General features: G+C 36.7%; 1 protein-coding gene across 2 annotated transcripts in view; it reads left to right on the forward strand.

Annotated features, from left to right (window-relative positions):
• The first annotated feature begins 8,336 nt into the window (after positions 1 to 8,336).
• The window catches only part of STK31 (serine/threonine kinase 31), a 76,612-nt gene continuing 64,327 nt past the window's right edge, over positions 8,337 to 20,621 (forward strand). For both annotated transcript variants that reach the window (XM_030295015.2, XM_032592527.1), the window contains exons 1-4: positions 8,337 to 8,386; positions 9,927 to 9,973; positions 10,062 to 10,114; positions 15,024 to 15,122. In XM_030295015.2, coding sequence (XP_030150875.2) covers positions 8,337 to 8,386; positions 9,927 to 9,973; positions 10,062 to 10,114; positions 15,024 to 15,122 — 249 coding nt within the window. The remainder of the gene's footprint in view (positions 8,387 to 9,926; positions 9,974 to 10,061; positions 10,115 to 15,023; positions 15,123 to 20,621) is intronic.

Consider the following 20,621-nt stretch of genomic DNA (forward strand, 5'->3'; position numbering starts at 1 on the left):
ACGAACTGTGAGATCATGACCTGAGCCGAAGTCGGACACTCAACTGACTGAGCCACCCAGGTGCCCCATTGTTGTTTTCTTAATTTATTTAAACAAGTGAGAATACTTTATATTACTTCTGTCAAAAGTCATCATTTCATATCTTGTATATACTTTTTGTCTCTCCTAACAAATGAGGTTATTTTCATATTAGTCAAAATGAGAAAATACAGTAACTGTTTTTAGTCCGTCATACATTATCTTTTTAAGGCTATTTAGAAAATTAAATATGTTATTGAGGGTTTTGACCACTGCTTAAAATGAGTAAGTTAAAATCTTGATTTTTTATTTTTCAAGCTTTGTAATCTTGATTTATGTTTTTAAATAAAAAGCTGTATTTTAAAATTATATAATCATTTTCTAGTGGTGTCTACTGATTTTTTAAGTTGTTTTGTTAACTATGGGTTGTATATAACTGTATTGACACTTCTCGTGTGCTACTTCAAATCCTCTTGGCCCCACCTCTTACTCCATTACTGCTGTGAAACAGTTTGAGGCAGACTCTGACAGCTTCTTATGGACAAAAGTACAAATTTCATTTGATGGCATTTCATCTTGGGAGCATTTCATGACTCTCTCGCTTTTTTCTCCAGGGATCTTCTGACACTGTGACTTGGGATGCATCATAGATGTATGAAATATATGGGGGAATTAATGACCTCAGGACCACCCTTAACTAATGGGTAAATGCTCTCTTCCATCTCCTAGGAAGATAGTTCTGAGATGCCTTTTATAAGCTTCCTCAGAAAATCCTGTGGGATTGAGCACCAGTCACCCATAGCTGTGACCAACTCCATAATATATTGTTATGTTAGCTTTCTCTAACTTCTCCCTTTCTGATCCTTCTCTCTGGTTCCCTCAGATTACTTCTCAAATAAATACCTGTATGTGAGTATTTGTCTTAGGCTTTGCTTTTGGGTGGCTGGTAAACCCAGGCCAAGATGGGTACCAGGAATGGCCTTAAAAAGCAAACCCTCTGGTTTGGATTCTGTGACTGGATCATTCACTGGACTGATGATAACAAAGACCCAATAGCTAGTGGTAAGTGGTGTAGTGATAACTTCTGTCACGTGGATGCGTCATAGTTTCTGAATTGGATTTGGGTAGGGTGTAGGTGGAAGGTGAAGTGTTAGGTTACACAGTAGCTGTGGCATTACAGTGAAATGAGACTAATGGAAATTATAAAGCTGGAGATGTTGGTTAGCTATTGTTAACTGCTTTAACAAGCTTGAAAAAAGAAAATGGCATAGGTTCATGTTAGCTATTAAGTCAAGGGATGCTGTGAAAGCCAGAGTGCTGCCTCCATAGCACCCTTTAAGGAAAAATCTCATCTGCAGACGCTGGCAATCTGTGCTGATGATCCAGCCCAAATAGTAAAAGTGGCAAGGCCACAAAGGAAACTGAATGCACAGCCTCAATCGTCTCCTCCAGCAAAGTCAGTATGCTGATAGGAAAAGATTAGAACCTTGGATCATAGAATGGGAATATTTGTGTTGGTGAGCCTGAGAAACTTGAACTCTGATGTTCCCTTGGTTCTCTGAGCCACAGAAGCAGACTCTTCTCCTCCACTTTGCTGATGGAGATCAGTGTACACTTGTTTGGAGATCCTGCATAGAATTTATCGGGGGCACTTGCATTGTAAGATGATACTTGCCCTCTTCAAGACCCACCCCTGCTACCTCTCCTTACTCCAAACTGATAACTAGGATCAGGTCTCAGCATACCCTAAGTGGGGAAATACAGTCCTTCCTATAGGAGGATAAGTTACAACTGAATGAACTGCAGGTTCTTCTTAAAATGTATTGGCAGGAACCTGGGAAATATGCCTGGGAGTAGGTCTCGAAGGTGTTGGAGGGGGATGGAATATATGGCTTGATAGGAGAGAGTAACATGGTAGCACTTAAACTCCTAACTTGGGTTTTAATGCCTTAGATATCTGGAGTTGGTCCTAACACTGCTAGGGTGGCATCTGGAAGATATGGTGGAAATGCTAGAATTTATCTGGCATGGTATTGAGGAAGGGGTCACAAAACTCAACGAAGTCACAAGGTTAGAATGGATGTGTTGTTTGAAACTTCAGAAGCTACCACTTGAGCGTTTTCCCTGTGAAGGCTCAGATGACACTCACAATTAAGGAAATAAAAAATGTAATGGTGAAGAGTATACTGGCAATTTTGAGAAGATTGGCTGTGGCTGACATCTACAGGCTAGAATTGATGGTAGAAGATGCTGCCATGATCTTGGGCTCCTTGAAATCAATGTAGATGATGGGATGCAGTTGAAGGCCAGGTTGTGGAACTGAACTGTCAGATGCCCAGTGGACATAATTAATGGATACCAAGGCATGGATCTGTGAAGGAGTTTAAAATCATGGTGTTCCAAGGGGCAAGATAGAAGGACAGCTGATTAGGTTGTTACTTGATTTGTAAATCCACTTGTGTAACTACTGGATTCTTCACCTAGTTTTCAGACTTCAGGTAGGTCAGATCTAGAGCCCACTCATAGAAGGGAGAGCCCAGATTCCCTTGAGGAGGGGTCCTCCAGTATATATGATAAACATCATGTATATACTTGCCCCAGAGGGGCACCCATTAGTGTAACTATGCAGTGGAGAAAGAGGAATACTCAGATTTTTCAACCAAGGAGTTTTGGATATAGCATCTGAGCTCATATGGATCCCAAAGAACCCAAAACACCATTGTGGTCCTCTGGTTGTATGCAACCCAGTGATTAATGGAGTCCTAACCAAAGTCTGTCCCAGTGAGTATAATGTATCTGGCCCCACTTTTTGTTTATTTCTAAAGTACCTAAATATATATAATTGGGACAGATATACTCTACTTAGAAGCTGATAGAGTCCTTGAGCCTACATTGATAACACTTGCTTCATGCCCCAGATACTGTTCAGATACTGTAGGTTTGGGTCAGAGTTAATGACCCAGGGGCCTCCCTTGACCAAAGCATTATATAGGCACAAAGTCAGTAAGGATATAGAAGACTTGAACAACTATTAACCAACTTTATGTAATTGACATTTACAGAACACTCAACCCACATTTTTTTTTAATGCACATGAAACATTTACTAAGATTGACCACATTCTAGGTCACAAAACAAGACTCAATACTTTTAAGATAATTCAGGTCATGATGTCTTCTGATCATAATGGAATTAAATTAGAAATCAGTAACAAATATATCTGGGAAATCTCCAAAAATTTCTAAGTTATATAATATCTATATAATCCATGGGTAGAGGAAAAAAAGTAAAAAAAGGAATCAAAGTACTTTTAACTGAATGAAAATGAAAACTATTTGTGGGATTTAGCTAAAACAGTATTTAGAGGAAAATTTATAGCATCAAATGCCTATATCAGAAAAGAAGAAAGATTTCAAATCAGTTTCAACTTAAGGAACTGGAGAAAGAAGAGAAAATGAAAACTAAAATAAGAAAAAGGAAATAATAAAGACCAAAGCAGAAATATAAAACAATGCAATAGAGAAAATGAATAAAACAAAACAGTTTGTTTGAGAAGACCAATAAAATTGATAAGCCTCGGGGTGCCTGGGTGGCGCAGTTGGTTAAGCGTCCGACTTCAGCCAGGTCACGATCTCGCGGTCCGGGAGTTCGAGCCCTGCGTCAGGCTCTGGGCTGATGGCTCAGAGCCTGGAGCCTGTTTCCGATTCTGTGTCTCCCTCTCTCTCTGCCCCTCCCCCGTTCATGCTCTGTCTCTCTCTGTCCCAAAAATAAATAAACGTTGAAAAAAAAATTTAAAAAAATTGATAAACCTCTATAACCAGACTGATCAGCAAAGGCTAGAAAGAAAGAGAACACACAAATCACCAATATTAGGAATGAGAGTTATGACATCACTATATGTTCTATTAGAAGGATAATAAGGGAATGTGATAAACAACTTTATGCCAATGAATTTGACAACTTAGACTGAAATAGATAAATTCCTTGAAATACAAAAACTGAAGCTCATTCAATAATAAATAGATAACCTGTTTAGCCCTTTATTGTATGCTGTTAGCTCATATATCAATTAAAGAACTGATTTATACTTAAAAATCTTCCCACAAAGAAAATTCCAGGCCCAGATGGCTGTACTGTGAATTTTACCAAACATTTAAGGAGCAAAGATGACTAATTCTATATAGCCTTTTCCAGCAAATTAAAGTTGGGAATTCTTTACAATTTAATCTATATGGCCAGCATTACTCCGATATGAAAACCAGACAAAGACATCACAAGAAAAGAAAGTTTCAGACTAATTCCTCTCAAACATAAATACCAAAATTCTTAACAATTTTGGCAAATCTAAGAATATGTAAAATGGATAATATTTCATGACTGAATGGGTGTTTTCCAAGGAATGGAAGGTTGGCTTAACATGAAAATTAATATAATTCATCATATTAACAAACTAAAAAAGAACCACATGACCATCTTAATAGATGTAGGAGTACTTGACAAAATTCAGCACACATTCAAGACAAAAACTCTCAGCAAACTAAGAATTAAGGTAATTTCTTCAATCTGATAATGGGTATTTACTAAAAAGCCACTGCTAACATCATAGTTAATGCTGAAAGGCAAACGCTTTCCTCCTCAGATGAGGAACATGGCAAAGATGGCTGCTCTTGGCACTTGCATTCAACATACTGGAGGTTCTAGCCATTGCTATAAGGAAAGATAAAAGAAAAGATACCCAGATTGGAAAGGAAAAAGTAAAAGTCTTCATTTGCATGTGACTTATATGCAGATAATTCTATTAAATATACTAAAAAAAACTCACCGGAAATAAGTGAATTTAGCAAGGATGCAGAAAATAAGATCAATATACAAAAATTATATTTCTATATACTATCAACAAAACAACTAGAAATTGGAGTCAAGAAAATAATAACATTTACAATAGCATAAAGAATTCTTAGGGATAAATTAGACAAAGATGTACAAAACCTTTTGTACATTGAAAAATTTGTTCATTGAAAAAACATTGAAAAATACAAAACATTGCTCAGAGAAATAAAGTAATATATAAAAAATGGGGATATATACACAGTGTTCATAGATCAGAAGACTCAATATTGTTAAGATGTCAATTCTCAGTGTATAGATTAAATGTAATTCCAATAGAAATCTCAGCAGACTTTGTGTATGTGTTGTGTGTGTAGACATTGACAAGTTAATTCTAAAATTCACACAGAACTGCAATGCTAAAACAATTTTGAAAGAGAACAATATTGGAAGGCTTATAGTACCTGCCTTATAATAAGTATCTGTCTATAATAAGTCTTAAAGACTTATTATAAAACTACAATAATCAAGATGGTGTGTTTTTAGACTAAAGCAAATATATTAGTGTAACAGAATAGAGAATTCAGAAATAGTCCTACACATATATGGTCAATTGATTTTTTTTAAATGTTTATTTATTTTTGAGATAGAGAGTGAGCAGGGCGGGGGGACGAGGGGGAGAGAACGCGCACGAAAGAGAATCCCAAACAGGCTCCACGCCATTAGCCCAGAGCCCAATGCGGGGCTTAAAACCATAAACCGTGAAATTGTGACCTGAGCCAAAACCAAAGTCAGACAACTGACTGAGCCAGCCAGGGACCCCTGGTCAATTGATTGTTGACAGTGATGTTAAGGCACTTCAATGGAAAAAATAATAGCATTTTCAACAAATGGTGGTGGAAAAACTGGACATCCAAATGCAAAAGTATAAACTTTGATTCATGCTTTGCATCTTATACAAAAATGAACTCAAAAAGAATTATAGATCTAAACAAAGCCTAAACATGTAAAATTTCTAGTAGAAAATATAGGAAGCTTTTGTGAACTGGGTTAGCCACTGATTTCTTAGATACAACACAAAAGCATGATCCATAAAAGACAAAACTTATAAATTGGACTTCATCAAAATCAAGAACTTCTGCTGTTTGAAATACTCTTTTTAGAGAATGAAAAAATAAGCCACAAACTGTGAGAAAATATTTGCAAATTTGAAGGAGTTATATCTGCAGTATGTAACAAACTGCAAAGCTCAGTAAGGAAAGAATTCAGTTAAAAAATGGGAACAAGTCTGAACAGACACTTTACCTAAGAAGTTGTATGGTTGGGAAATAAACATGAAAAGATGCTCAACATTTTTAGTCAATAGAGAAATGGAAATTAAAACTACAAGGAGATGCTATTGTACATAAATGTCTAAACTTAAAAACATGGACCATATATAGTCGGTTAAACACCCTGACTCTTTTTTTTTTTTTTGCAACTTACTCTTGATTTTGGCTCAGGTCATGATCTCATCCTTTGTGAGTTTGAGCCCTGACTGGGGCTCTGCCTTGCTGGTGTGGACCCTGCTTGGGATTCTCTCTTTCCCTCTCTCTCTCTGCCCCTCCCCTGCTTTCTGCCCCCCTCTCAAAATAAGTAAGTAAACTTAAAAAAATAAAAATAAAAATACAGAAAAAGAAAAATAAATCTATATATGGGGCACGTGAGTGGCTCAGTCGGTTGTGTGTCCAACTTCAGCTCAGGTCATGATTTCATGGTTCATGAGTTCGAGCCCTGAGTCAGGCTCTGTGCTGACAGCTCAGAGCCTGGGGCCTGCTTCAGATTCTGTGTCTCACTCTTTCTCTGCCCCTCCTCCATGCTCTCTCTCTCTCTCTTTCAAAAATAAACATTAAAAATAACAACAACAACACAGACCATATAAGATGATGATGAGGATACGGGGCAACTAGAATTCTTAAACACTGGTGTGGGAATATAAAATAGTAAAACTATTTTGTGAAAATAGTCTAGGAGTTTCTTAAAAATTTAAACACATGCAGTAATATGACCCAAACATTCTACTCCTAGGTATTAACCTGGGAGAAATGAAGGCATATGCCCATACAAAAACTTGCACATGAATGTTCATAGCAGCTTTATTTGAAACAATCCCAAACTGGAAACAATCTAAATATTAAAAGGTAGATAAATTGTGTTATATTCATGTAATGGAATAGTACTCAGCAATAATGGGCAATAAACTGTTTATACACATGACAAAATGGATGAATCTGAAAATAATTATGCTGAGTGAAAGAAACCAGACAGAATATACATAGTGCATGATTTCATTAACATCAAATTCCAGAAAAGGCAAACTAATGTATGGTGACAGAAAGCAGAACCTGTCACTTTGAGTGTGTGTGGGGGGGAAGCCAAGTATTTTTCTGGGGCATGAGGATACTTTTGAAGGTGGTGAAGGAAATGTTTGTTACCTTGATTGTGAGGATGATTTCAACAGTTGTATACATATGTTCACCTATGAAATTGCATACTTTTAATAACTGCAGTTTACTGGATGTTAATCATACCTCAGTAAAGCTGTTAAAAATTAACAGGGATGGGGTGTTTGGGTGGTTCAGTGGATTAAGCCTCCAACTCTTGATTTTGGCTCAGGTCATGATCTCACAGTTTGTGATATCAAGCCCAGAGATGGGCTCCATTCTGAGAGGAAGAGAGAGGAAGAGAGAGAGAGAGAGAGAGAGAGAGAGAGAGAGAGAGAGAATGAGAACGTTAAATGAGCGCATGCTAAATTCACGTGACATGAGCCGAAATGAAGAGACCAGGGCTCAACCCAGCTCAACCCACTGAGCCACGTAGGCGCCCAACAGAGGTAACTTTCAACTGTTGTGCAAAGTTTGCCACAAATAGGTGCATATAACAGCTAAGCTCTACTAATTTTTGTTCCTTACTGTTCTGAAAAAAGGCCGCAACAAGAGAAAGATCTGATGCCAAGTTTGGCTGGGAAGTGCTTGTAAAGCTACTGATATAAAGTCACATTTCATTTACTTATTTTCCAACTTGTATAACAAATGTTGGGATTCTTCTATTTCGGTTGTTTTAAAATTTAAATCAATATGAGCAAATTAGTAGACTGTGGAATCCAAACCACTCTCTTCCGTCATTATTTGAAGCCTTGTAAAATTAACCTCCCACCTGCCATCGCGCGTGGAGCCCGGAAGCTCAGGAATCCCCGCACTTGCAGCCTCTGTGCGCAGCTTTCCCCGTGCGTGGCCCCGCCCAGCACGCCGTGCCCCAGGCCCCAGGCTTTGGCGGCCACGTGAACCAAGCAGCGGCTCCCGAAAAGCCACGGTGATGGCGCAGCAATGTGGGCGCAAGCGCAGTGCGGGGCCTGAGCGACCTAGGCACGCGTGGTAAGTCTCTCTGCACGTGCGCGACGGCGGGCTGACGGCAAGCCGCGGTCGCGGGCGGTGGAGGGCCGAGGGCCCAGCATGTGGGGTCAGGGGCACTTTTCTGGAGCTTCTGTGGTGGAAAGTGTGAGGTCAGTGGTAGTCTTTTTGGTAGGTGCGGTTGTAGCCGCCGCAAGGACCGTCTTTTCACCTCTGCTTGCCTTTTAGGTCTCCCAAGTATGGGGTAAGGCCCATTTCCTGGTCTTCCTTCGCCTTGGAGCCGTCCACCTATTTCTGAGGGTGCCGGGCACCCCCGGTTTTGAGTGAAGGGCTGCGAGGCGAAACCTGTTTACAAATAACTTGGGCCTACGTAGTCTCGGTGGAGATGGGGTCTTGCAGGCCTGTTGTGCGGTGGAGTTATCTTTTCCCGCAAATTCTGTGCCATTTAAACTTCAAAATCCCTCATAAAATAGGTGTCAGGGGGCAACCTGGACTCACTTATTCCGAATTTTGCCACGAATTGGAGATTTGGAAGTGCCATCTGGTAATCCACTTTTGCTGGAAGCGGGTACAGCGTCGGTTTCTTCATAATCATCGCGGGAAAGTCTTTTTGACCCCTTTTAAAATCAGATTTTATGATGAACCATACAGCTTCTCGGCATTTCCAGATATTTTCAGTTTTACTAAGTCTAAGCCAATGGCTTACAGAGAAATACAGTCTCTCTAAACATTTCATCTTGGTTTTACGACTTTTTGCTCAATTAAATAAAAAAAAATTTTTGACCAGTAGTGGAGGTAGGATACGTATTTTGAACACCTTTTCATGCAGCTTAATGTATGTGAAAAAACTATGTAAGGTATAACAAAAACCAGAAGAATAAAAGTTTAAAATTTTTGACTTTTTTTTTTTTTAACCTGGGACAATTTTTCTCTTTCTGTTAAGTACTTGAGGGAGCATTTGAAACTCTGGTGTAACACAGTTCTTCGGTAACTTTTAAAGCTCTTAAAAAGTCTGTTTTCTGTTTCCTTCCAAGAACTAACATTTATGTAAAGGGCAGTATTCTAGTATATTAATGATAAAGTTATAAACAAGTAGACATTTATTTTGAAATATTTTGGAGTTAGAAAGTATAATACTGTGTAATGAAAATTAGTTTTGAAGTAATAGGCAAAATTTGATTTGATTTTGCAGTCTTTAATTGAAATATCTCTTCAAAAATAGAAATCACTGTACCTTTTAAATAAAATTGATTACCAGTCTGAAGCGTTTGGTCTCTATATATTTGTAGTGTTTCTTTTTGTTTGAATTGTAGAAGTCCTGCTCTCCTTTTGGGAGGGCATCAATTTTTTTGAAAGAATATGCATATTGTTCTGAAGTATTGATTTATGTAACTGACTAGAATATGTCTAGATATCTACTTCAGTGTAAATTTGTAAAATCTTGGCTAAAAGAGATAATTTCAAAAGATAGAGATTGTATATGATGAAATTGCAGAGTACAGTATACTCAAGACAAGAATTATTGGAGAAAATCTCTCAGGTCATGTTTGATATAGAGGTTGAATTTTGATAACTTTATTTAGGAACAAAACATACTTGCAGGAATTTGAACATTATATAGTTTAGGCTTTCTTGATTCACTGTGAATGGACAGATTATTAGAACTTAATTTAAGGTATTGAATTGTTTTAGTTTTTCAGGAATTGCCCAGATGGATGAAGATACACATTACAATAAAGGTACTGACACTAAAAATTATTTTTGGATGTAAGAGCTAGATAATCTTGATTAGTTTCTAATTTTCTTTGCATTTTGATTTGGTTTTAGTTGAAGATGTGGTTGGAAGTCATGTGGAAGATGCAGTAACATTTTGGGCCCAGGTAAATAGCCTGGTTGATTTCTTTCCCCATCCCTTTCCTCCACCAACCCAGGTCCTGCTCAACAGAAACAAAAACAAAAACCCCAGAATATAGATATCCTTGTCATTCTCAGTGCCTAATTATTGAACATTTAACACAAGCCATTTTTGGAAGCGCACTGGTTACAGCTGGGACTTACTACCTGAGTTATGAGTAGTATGCTTATAATGCACTGAGTTAAAAAAGAAAGAAAGCAGCAAGATTATAGTTGTGGTTTCAGAATTACACTCAATTTAACACCAACAATCTAGGCTGCATAAATTACTGAATGCGCTAGGAAACTTATATTTGTGAAGTTATAGCCCCATCTAGGGGTCTTTTATAAGATTGTTTCTTGAAAGATACTACCTTTTTAATGTAATTTTTTTTAATACTTTAACTTTGAATTTGACATATAATCTCTTTTTCATCATGAAGTTGGAAGCACTAGTGGAACATTTATAGTTTTCTACAGACTTCAAGTCAGATAAGTTTCCTTAGGTTTAAATATAAAGCAAAGTACCAAAGTGCTTGTGTTCTAGAATTTAAAAAGGTGAATTCCTCTAATTACACAATTACTCACTAGTTTTTAATTTTGTGAACTACACATAATATGGGAGGGAAAGGTATGGCATTTTTCTGTAAGAATTGCAGTATGAGAACTCTTTTGTGGTGGTGGAGCGAATTGGCAATATGGGAAATAGAATTTACGAGAAGAAACGTTGTAGAAGTTCGATTAACCACTGTTCTTATATCTATATAGAAAACATTGTGGAAGGGTGATATTCCTAGAAAACTTGTGGTAAATTTGTATTTCTGCTTATGCAAATATTTTCTGCTTATGCAAATATATTCTACCCAAATGTTTTATGCATGTTGTCTCTGTATTAATAGCAACTGTGTCACTCAACAATGTCCCAGATTAGATGATAGATATGTTTAAGCTCATAGCTTAAATAAGATTTTCTAGACCAGCACTGTCCAGTAGAAATGTGTGAGCCACATAAGTAATTTAAAATTTAGCAGACTCATGAAAACCTAAAAAGAAAGGGTGAAATAAATTTTAATATACTCAATATATCCAAATATTTCAAAATGCAGTTAACACAGATATATTTACAAGTATTTTATTTTCCTTTTCATATTAAGTTTTGAAATCTGATGTGTATTTTAGATTTACAGTATACTCTATCTCAAATCAGACTAGCTACATTTCAGGAGGGTATTGCCTATTGATCAGTGCAGCTGTAGACTTTGATTTCAACTGACCTTTTTGTGAAGCTGTTGATTGAATTTGGAGTTATTATTTTTTAATTTTTAAAATTTATTTATTTATTTTGAGAGAGAGAACCAACAAGGGGGGGCAGAGAGAGAGGGAGACAGAGGATCCGAAGCAGGCTCCACGCTGACAATGGAGAGCCTGATGCGGAGCTTGAACCCACGAACTGTGAGATCATGACCTGAGCCGAAGTTGAATGCTTAACCGATTGAGCCAACCAGGCATCCGAATTTGGAGTTATTATTTAAACCAGGAGTCAGCAAACTATTCCTGTAAAAGATTAGATTGTAAATATTTTAGGGATAGTGGGCCGTATAGTCTATAGTAACTATTCAACGCTGTCAGCTCTGCTGTTGTAGTGCAAAGGCTTACGAAGACAGTACGTAGATGTGGCTGTGATCCATTAAAACTTTATTTACCAAAGCAAGTGGTGGAGGCCAAAATTTGCCAACCTCTGATATCAACCATGAAGTGGAGGCCTTGTAGAAATTTAAACATTTTAAGAAGTTATGAAACATGTCATAAATGTATGAAAAGATTAAGAGTTAAAGCTACTAATGGCATTCATATGAATTGAATGATTATTTCAAGAAGCAAGTTATAAAATTTGACTGGAGTTGGAATGGGATATAAATAAAGAATAAATATTCACAAATATGTGGAGGCTGATCAAGATGAAGTTCTTCTCACCTATACTCTCTGTTTTTCTGACTCCATGGATTTCTGCCATATAGGCCACTTATATGAGAATTTTTGGTAGGCCAAGTGGAATGAGTAGCAGCTGAAGGAATCATAAGTGGCCTTCACCTTTTTTTGAAAGAAAGATATTTCCTTATTTTAGTCATATAGCTACAAAATATTTTGTAGATATATTAAGAACATATATGTACATTTAATTATTTATTTTGAAATAACTTTAGATTTATGGGAAGGTCATAAAATTAGTACAGTCTTTCTTTATACCCTTCATGTAGCTTCCAGTACTGCTAACATTTTATATAACCATAATACAGTTAAACAAAGCCAGATAATTAGCTGCAGCCTGTATTCAACTTTCAACAGTTTTTTCATTGTCTTTTTTCCATTTTTTTTAAATTAAAAAAATGTTTATTTATTTATTTTTTTTAATTTTTTTTAACGTTTATTTATTTTTGGGACAGAGAGAGACAGAGCATGAACGGGGGAGGGGCAGAGAGAGGGGGAGACAAAGAATTGGAAGCAGGCTCCAGGCTCTGAGCCATCAGCCCAGAGCATGACGCAAAAATGTTTATTTATTTTTGAGACAGTGTGAGCGCATGCATGCGTGAGTGGGAGAGGGGCAGAGAGAGAGAGGAAGAGAGAGAATCCCAAGCAGGCTCTGCACTGTGGGCAAGGAGCTTGACTCAGGGCTGGATCTCATGAACCTTGTGAGATCATGACCTGAGCCAAAATCAAGAATTGGATGCCTAACCAATTGAGCTACCCAGGTGCTCCCATCTTTTTTTCTAGTCTGGGATCCCTCATTGTATTTAGTTGTCATGTTTTTTTAGTTTCTTCTAACTTTGTTCTTTTATTTATCCTTGTCTTTACTGATTTTGACATTTTTGATGAGTACTGGTCACTTACAGACTATTTCTCAGTTTAAAGTTTTGATGAGTACTGGTCACTTATTTTATACAACATCTCTCAGTTTAGGTTTGTTTGATGGTTTTTCATAAATAGATTGGCTGTAATACTATAGAAATGATACTTTGTCCTTTATAGTGCATTATCTTGGGGATTCATGATATTGATAAATCATTATTGATAATGTTAACCTTTATCCACTTGGTTAAGGTGCTATCTGCTGGGTTTCTTCACTTTAAGGTTACTGTTTTTCCTTTTGTAATTAATAAGTGTTTTAGGGGTGCCTGGGTGGCTCAGTCAGTTAAACGTCCAGCTTTGGCTCAGATCATGATCTTATGGTTTATGAGTTTGAGCACTGTATTGGGCTCTGCACTGACAGTGTGGAGCCTGCTTGAGATTCTCTCTCCCCACCCCCCCCTGCTCTGCCCCTCCCCCACTTGTGCCCTCCTCCCTCTCCCTCCCTCCCTCTCTCTCTCTCCCCCCGCCCCGAAAATAAATAAATAAATAAATAAATAAATAAATAAATAAATAAATAAATGTTTTAGAGGGAGATACATTAAGATTGTCTAGTTGTATTTCTCTTCAACTTTTCACCCACAAATTTTATTATTTATTACTGTAGTCATTGTCTAATGATGATTTTTTAAATTTTTTGTATGCTTTCTGCATGTATTAATTGGAATTCTTCTGTGAGGAAGCGCTGTATCTTCTCCAATCATTTATTTACTCAATTATTTAGGTTACTATGGACTCATGGGTATTTATTCCATGGGCTATAATACAGCACTATCACTACTTACTTTGTTGTTTACATTGTTGCAGCTTTGGGCATCAGGAGATTATTCACATAGGCTGTTGTGCCTTTTAAAACATATCCCCATTTCTTTTTTGAGCATTTCTTTACTTTCTGGCATGACCAAAAATTCCAGTATCATCTTTTTTTCCCTATCTTCATCCTGGAATCCACCACTCTCCAGAACCCTGGTTCCTTTTATTGGAGAATGGTGTTTAGATATCAAGATCTGGGCACTAGGTGTGCTTTTTGCTGATGGTGTCATTGGTTTTAGGCCCTGTCAGCAGACAGAGCTGGAAAAAATATGTGTATAAAAACGTACACATGTACATATCTATATTTTTGTATCTTTCATATATGCATGTATATGCACACAAATGTGTATATATACACATACATACTATGAGTTCATATGAATATCTTCCAATTCTAATCTGACGGTGCAGGTTCATTTTATCCTTCTTTCTTTTTTTTTGTAACTTCTTTCCTGCTCTCATTGTCTGTGGTATATTTACTTATTTGTTCGATCCTAGTATACACTTCAAAATTGTTAGCCCATACCCATGACAAATGAATTTACTAACTAGATTGCAGTATTTGTGTATAGAGGATTATATACATTTAACTTTTTTTTTACATCTGTTTTATCCAACAACAAATATATGAGAAGACTCATCATTTGACCAAAATATGCTACCCATTTTGAGCCGTTAGATGTATAGTAAAATCCAGACACAATTGTTTATATTACATTTTAGGATTTAATAGTTTTTGCTTTCTTAGTTTGAATTCCAAGTAATTTGAACTCACTGCAAAGTAAAGATTTTCTAAAGCGTAGTACCACTTCTTAATAAAGAACTCATTTGAATTATGAAAAAATGTTACTGTAAGAATTTGATTTAATCTCTAATGCTCCAGAATCTTTTTTTAATGTTTATTATGTTTTGAGAGAGTGCATGAGTGAGGGAGGGGCAGAGAGAGAGGGAGCGAGAATTCCAAGCAGCATCTGTGCTGTTAGCGTGGGGCTTGATGTCCTGAACCGAGAGATCATGCCCTGAGCCGAAATCAAGAGTCCCAACGCTTAGCCAACTGAGCGATGTAGATGCACCTTGAATGCTCCAAAATCTTTTAAGTAATGCTTAGTAGAACTCTCAGTTGTATAGCACTGTCAAATAATTTATTGAATTTTACACTATAGCTATTCTTCCTTCTAGAGTATCAGTAGAAATAAGGATATTATGAAGATTGGTTGCTCACTGTCTGAAGTTTGTCCCCATGCCAATTCAGTTTTTGGGAATCTTGATCCAAAGAAGGTGAGCCATATTCTCGGGTATAATTATTCCCTCTCTCCTGATGGCTTTCTTATGTCTTAGATTTTATAATTTTTGGAAGTTTTGATGTATTTGAAAAAGAGAGGCAAATTTTTAGAAGTGATATAAACTATAGTCATAATAAATTTATTCTTTCAAAAATACTATGGACTGTGTGCTCTTACGGTGGTAAGCATTGAGTATACAATGGTGAACAAAACACAATCCTTGTCTTCGACACTGATTGACAAAAAAAATCTTTAAAATTTATCTTTATGGAGAAAATTTTGATGATTTTTTTTCTTTTTTTAAAAATTGAGGTATAATTTACATACAGTAATGCATACAAGTCATAGCTGTACAGCTTAAAGAATTTTTATGCAGATCAAGATATAGTAATCACTCAGATCAAGATATGGTTTCCTCTTCCTGGAAAATTCCTGCAGACCCTTTCTCAGTCAATTCTTCGTCAGTAGTCCTTCTAACAAGATGTAATTATTCTGATTTCTGTCACTGAAAATTCACTTACCTGTTCTTAAATCATACAGTGTGTACTCTTTTGTGTATGTCTGGCTTCTTTCATTAGCAGAATTTCTGAGATTCTTCCGTATTATTGTGTGTATTGGTGTTGGTAGTTGTTCTTTTTCAAGCTATGCAGTACTTGTATAAATACACCACAGTTGATATGTTTGTTCTCCTTTGATGACCGTTTGGATTGTTTGCAGTTTTTGGCTACTGTGAATTATGCTACTATGAAATACTTACACAGTTTTTTGTTGGATGTATTAACTTTTTTATTTTGACTGCATACCTAGGAGTAGAATTGCTAAGTCATGGGGTAGGCATGTTTCACTTTGGTAGGTACTGGCCACAGTTTGGCAAAAGTATTGAACCAATTTTTATTCTTACCAGCAAAGTATGAGGTTCTAGTTCCTCACTGTCCTCATCAATCCTTTGCATTGTCATTCTTTTAAATTTTAGCCATTTGGTGGGTGTAGTGTGGTGTTCTGATTTTATTTTCCTGAGTACAGAGCTTCACCATATTTTCATAGTTGTAGTTTTTCATAGGTTTTTTTTTTCTTTTTTTTTTTTGAGAGAGAAAGTGCACATAGGGGTGTGGCAGAGGGAGAGAGAGAATGAATCTCAAGCAGGCTCCCATGCCCAGCACAGAGCCTGATGTGGGACTCTATCTTACAGCTGACCCTGAGGTCATGACCTGAACTGAAATCAAGAGTCGGACGCTTAACCAACTGAGCCACCCAGGCGCCCCACTATTTTCATAGTTTTATTAGCCTTTTGAATATCCTCTTTTGTGAAGTGCCTTTTTACATCTTTTCCCCATTTTCAAGGTTGTCTTAATTGATATGTAGGAAGTTCTATATATATTCATTACATAATTTGGATATGAGTCCTTTGTCTTACATGTGTATTGTTAGTATGTGCTCCTTATCTGTGTCTTCCCTACTCACTTTCTTTATGTCATTTGTAGTCTAATTTATAATTTTTTTTTTTGGTATATACTTTTTGTTTCCTATCTAAGACCCCTTTACTTAACCCAAGGTCATGAATATATTCTATGTTTCCTCCCAACCCCTCAAGCTTTTATCTTTTGGATTTGGGGCTGTGGTTTACCTCCAGGAAAATTTTGGTTATGATGTGAAGTAGAAGTCAAATTTATTTTTTTTCCCATATGGTTATCCAGTTATGCCAGCATCACTTATCAAAACAGTCATCCTTTCTTTATTGAGTTGTACTGGAATTTTTGTTTTCAACCAGGTGATTGTAAATGAGTGTTTTTGAAATAATAAATGCTTGTATTCTTGGATACATCAATTTCTCTGTCAAAAATTTACCCTTTGGACATTTTTATAAGTACACAAAGAAAGGTGTTTTATGATTAATTGCAGTATTATTTGTAATAGGTAAAATGGAGATTAACTAAATATCTAGTAGTAGTAGTAGTAGTAGTAGTAGTAATAATGGTAGCTGGCATTTATTGAATCTTATCCTTTGTGAAACAGTGTTCTAAGCACTTTACACGTATTAGCTCATTTAGTCCTCATAGCATCCCTATGAAGCAGATGCTGTTATTTTATATGTGTTTTTGAAAATTGAAGCATGGCTATGATAACTTTATGAAAGTCACCCACTAGTTTATAATGGATGAAGTATTCAAACTCAGAGAGCCCACCCCCTTAGATGTTAATCTGATACTGGAATAATTAATGAATTGTGGTAGATCCTTATTTTGGAATACTTAGTTATTTCAGATGCTGATACTATGGTAAAGTAAATGGAAATTTTAAGGAGGCACTTACATTTAAATTAAAATTTAAGGAGGCACTCTAACGTACACCTCAGAGTGAGTGCCTCTTTAAATTTTGGCCATGGGTGCCTTGTTTGCCTCACCCAACTCTAAGCTCTGTTTGTAAATAAGATCTCTTACTTAAGATCTCTATATTTTAATATGGAATTAGGTATATAAAATAGTGGATGTAAAATGAGCACATTTGTGTAAATAAACATATCCTAGCATATATGTAAAATTAGTGTAAGTGTAAAATTATTTTTAGGAGGTGTATGTTGAAGAGTGTTGGTAAGGAAGTCTTACTTTTTTTGATGTGCTTTGATTGTCTTTTAATAATGTGCCTCTATTACTTTTATTTTAAAATAATTACAACCCCAATGGCATATATAAAAATGTGTAAAAAGAAGAGATTAGAAGGAAAGAATGTAGGTTGGATCTGAACATTAGAATGGTTAACTAGAATTTGTGAACTTCTAGGTTTTTTTTAAGCATCCTTGTAGTCTAGGATTGTGTTTACTAGTGTTATAAATTAAAATATACCCACTTTTCCTCTGTTGAATGCAAAATAAATTACTTGCTTTACAAAATACTCAAACTAGTTTCAATAATAGATTTCCTGTTATAAATGATTACTCAGCCACTCTGGTTACTTATGAATGGATTATACTTTGTAAATTTTCCGAAGTGAATGAGTATCTGCCTCTCATCCTGTAGATGGGTCATGGGCTATAAATAGTGGAGCTGTGAGAGGAGAAGATTGGTACCCGGCACAATGGGAGTGCATGTATAGTTATGATAGTGTTTGAAAGTTATGAGGGGCGCCTGGGTGGCTCAGTCGGTTGAGCGTCCGACTTCAGCTCGGGTCACGATCTTGCGGTCCGTGAGTTTGAGCCCCGCGTCAGGCTCTGGGCCATCAGCCAAGCAGAGCCTGCTTCCGATTCTGTGTCTCCCTCTCTCTCTGCCCCTCCCCCGTTTATGCTCTGTCTCTCTCTGTCTCAAAAATAAATAAATGTTAAAAAAAAAAAATAAAAAAAAAAAAATAAAAAAAAAGAAAGTTATGAAAGTGTTGAAATTTCCTCAAGATAGAGTTGTATTTGTGCTGGTTTTTGTGATTATTCACACTAACAGAGTCAAAAACTTCAGATTCCTCAGCTTTGTTGGGTCCCAGCTCTATTCTTGGATACAAGTTTCCCCACCTCTATGTACACTGGGTTGCAGTGATGCTCCATTTATGTCACTTACTTAATATTGAATTTTTAATTATATTAGCATATTATTACAAAGTCTTAACTAAAGGTTAATGTGACCTTTTGCAGAGTTTGAAATTGGATAGGAGCTATTTTTGCTACTAAACCTTTTTGCTTGCTGAAAAATGAAGTAAGATGGTTGGGAGAATGTACCCTGCCATTTGTGTTCTCTGTTGCTCTCCAGTTTTTGAATGTTAGCTGAGGGAACCAGAGTTAAGTGCTAATTTCATACCTATCCTTTGTAATATTTGCTTTGTTAGATATCCATTGTGTTTCTGAATTGATTTGTACTTTGTTGCTTTGGGAAGTTGAGGATTTTTGTATTTCATACTGTATATATCTTTGCTTCAAAATCTGTGAATTTGTCTTACTTCAGAGTGATACACTTAAAATTAATATTTTTTATTTAAATGTTTATTTTTGAGAGAGAGAGAGAGAGAGAGAGAGCGAGCACGTGCATGCCTGAGCAGGGGAGGGGCAGAGAGAGAGGGAGACAGAGGATCTGTCCCACGAAGTGGGCTTTGTGTTGACAGCAGAGAGCCCAATGCAGGGCTTGAACTCACGAACTGCAAAATCATGACCTGAGCCAAAGTCAGATGCTTAACTGACTGAGCCACCCAGGCACCCTTAAAATTAATTTTACACTTCACTTAAGGCAGTGTTCCAACCTTTCATATGCCCTTTTAAGGTATTTTTTCTCTAATGAGTCTCCTCACCTCAAGACATATTAACACCATAGATACACTATTTATCTGTTTATGCTGTCAGATAGGTTTGAACTTTGGAGGGCTACAAACAATTGTAATATCGAAGACACCCCTCTCTTCCAAACCAGTTTTCACTCCCTTGAGAATAGTATTTACCCTGTTGAGAACGTATGATTAAAATGAATGATTTAAAATGGCTGTGTGGCTCAGTCGGTTGAGCATCCCACTCTTGGTTTTTGCTCAGGTCACAATCTCATGGTTCATTGAATGAGGCCCATGTTGGGCTCTGCACTGACAGCATGGAGCCTGTTTGGGATTCTTTCTCTCCCTCTGTCTCTGCCTCTCCCCCGCTCATGTGTGCTCTCTCGCTGTCTTTCTCTTGATTTCAAATAAACTAAAAAAAAAAGAAAAAAAGAAAGTCATTATCAACCTAGGGTGATTTTGTATCCCCCACCCTCACCCCCAGGTGATAATTTGGCAGTGTCTCGAGACATTTTTGGTTGCCACACCGGAGAGGGTGCTTCTTGGCATTGTAGGTGGAGGCTAAGGAGGATGCTGCTAACTATCCTACAGTGCACAGGACGGGAATGAGCCCCTGCCCCATCTTCCTGCCAAGGAATTATCCTGTTTGAAAATGTCAGTAGTGCTAAGGTTGAAAAATTGACATAAAGTATGTAAATTTTCCTTTGTTTTTTAAAAATTTTTTTAAATGTCTATTTTTGAGAGTGAGCAAGTGAGAGAGACAGAGTGTGAGTGAGCAAGGGAGGTGCAGAGAGAGAGGGAGACACAGAATAAGAAGCAGGCTTCAGGCTCTGAGCTGGTAGCACAGAGCCTGATGTAGGGCTCAAACTCATGAACGCGAGATCATGACCTGAGCTGAAGTCAGATGCTCAACCGACTGAGACACCCAGGCGCCCCTCCTTTGTTTTTATATTTAGCATAATTAAATTAAAATATAAATTTAAAATAAAATTCAGTATTAAGAATATTATCTAATTTAATTTTATCCATTTAATAACACTAGAGTCCTTACATATAAAGTAAAAAGTATAAGAATCTTTCTTGGCTGGTAGGATGTATGGATCCCACATGGTTGAGATTTATGGTATGTACTTGGCATCTTTATATTTTAAGAACAATTAATTGTACCAGTTATGTCTTCAGACATTAAAATAGCATGATTTTAAGTCTTTGATGCATATGCTTTTTTTTGAATTTTGTTTTTTATGTCTTTTTTTTT

The sequence above is a fragment of the Lynx canadensis genome, chromosome A2 (assembly GCF_007474595.2).
Source record: "Lynx canadensis isolate LIC74 chromosome A2, mLynCan4.pri.v2, whole genome shotgun sequence".
In the NCBI taxonomy this organism is placed as follows: Eukaryota; Metazoa; Chordata; class Mammalia; order Carnivora; family Felidae; genus Lynx; species Lynx canadensis.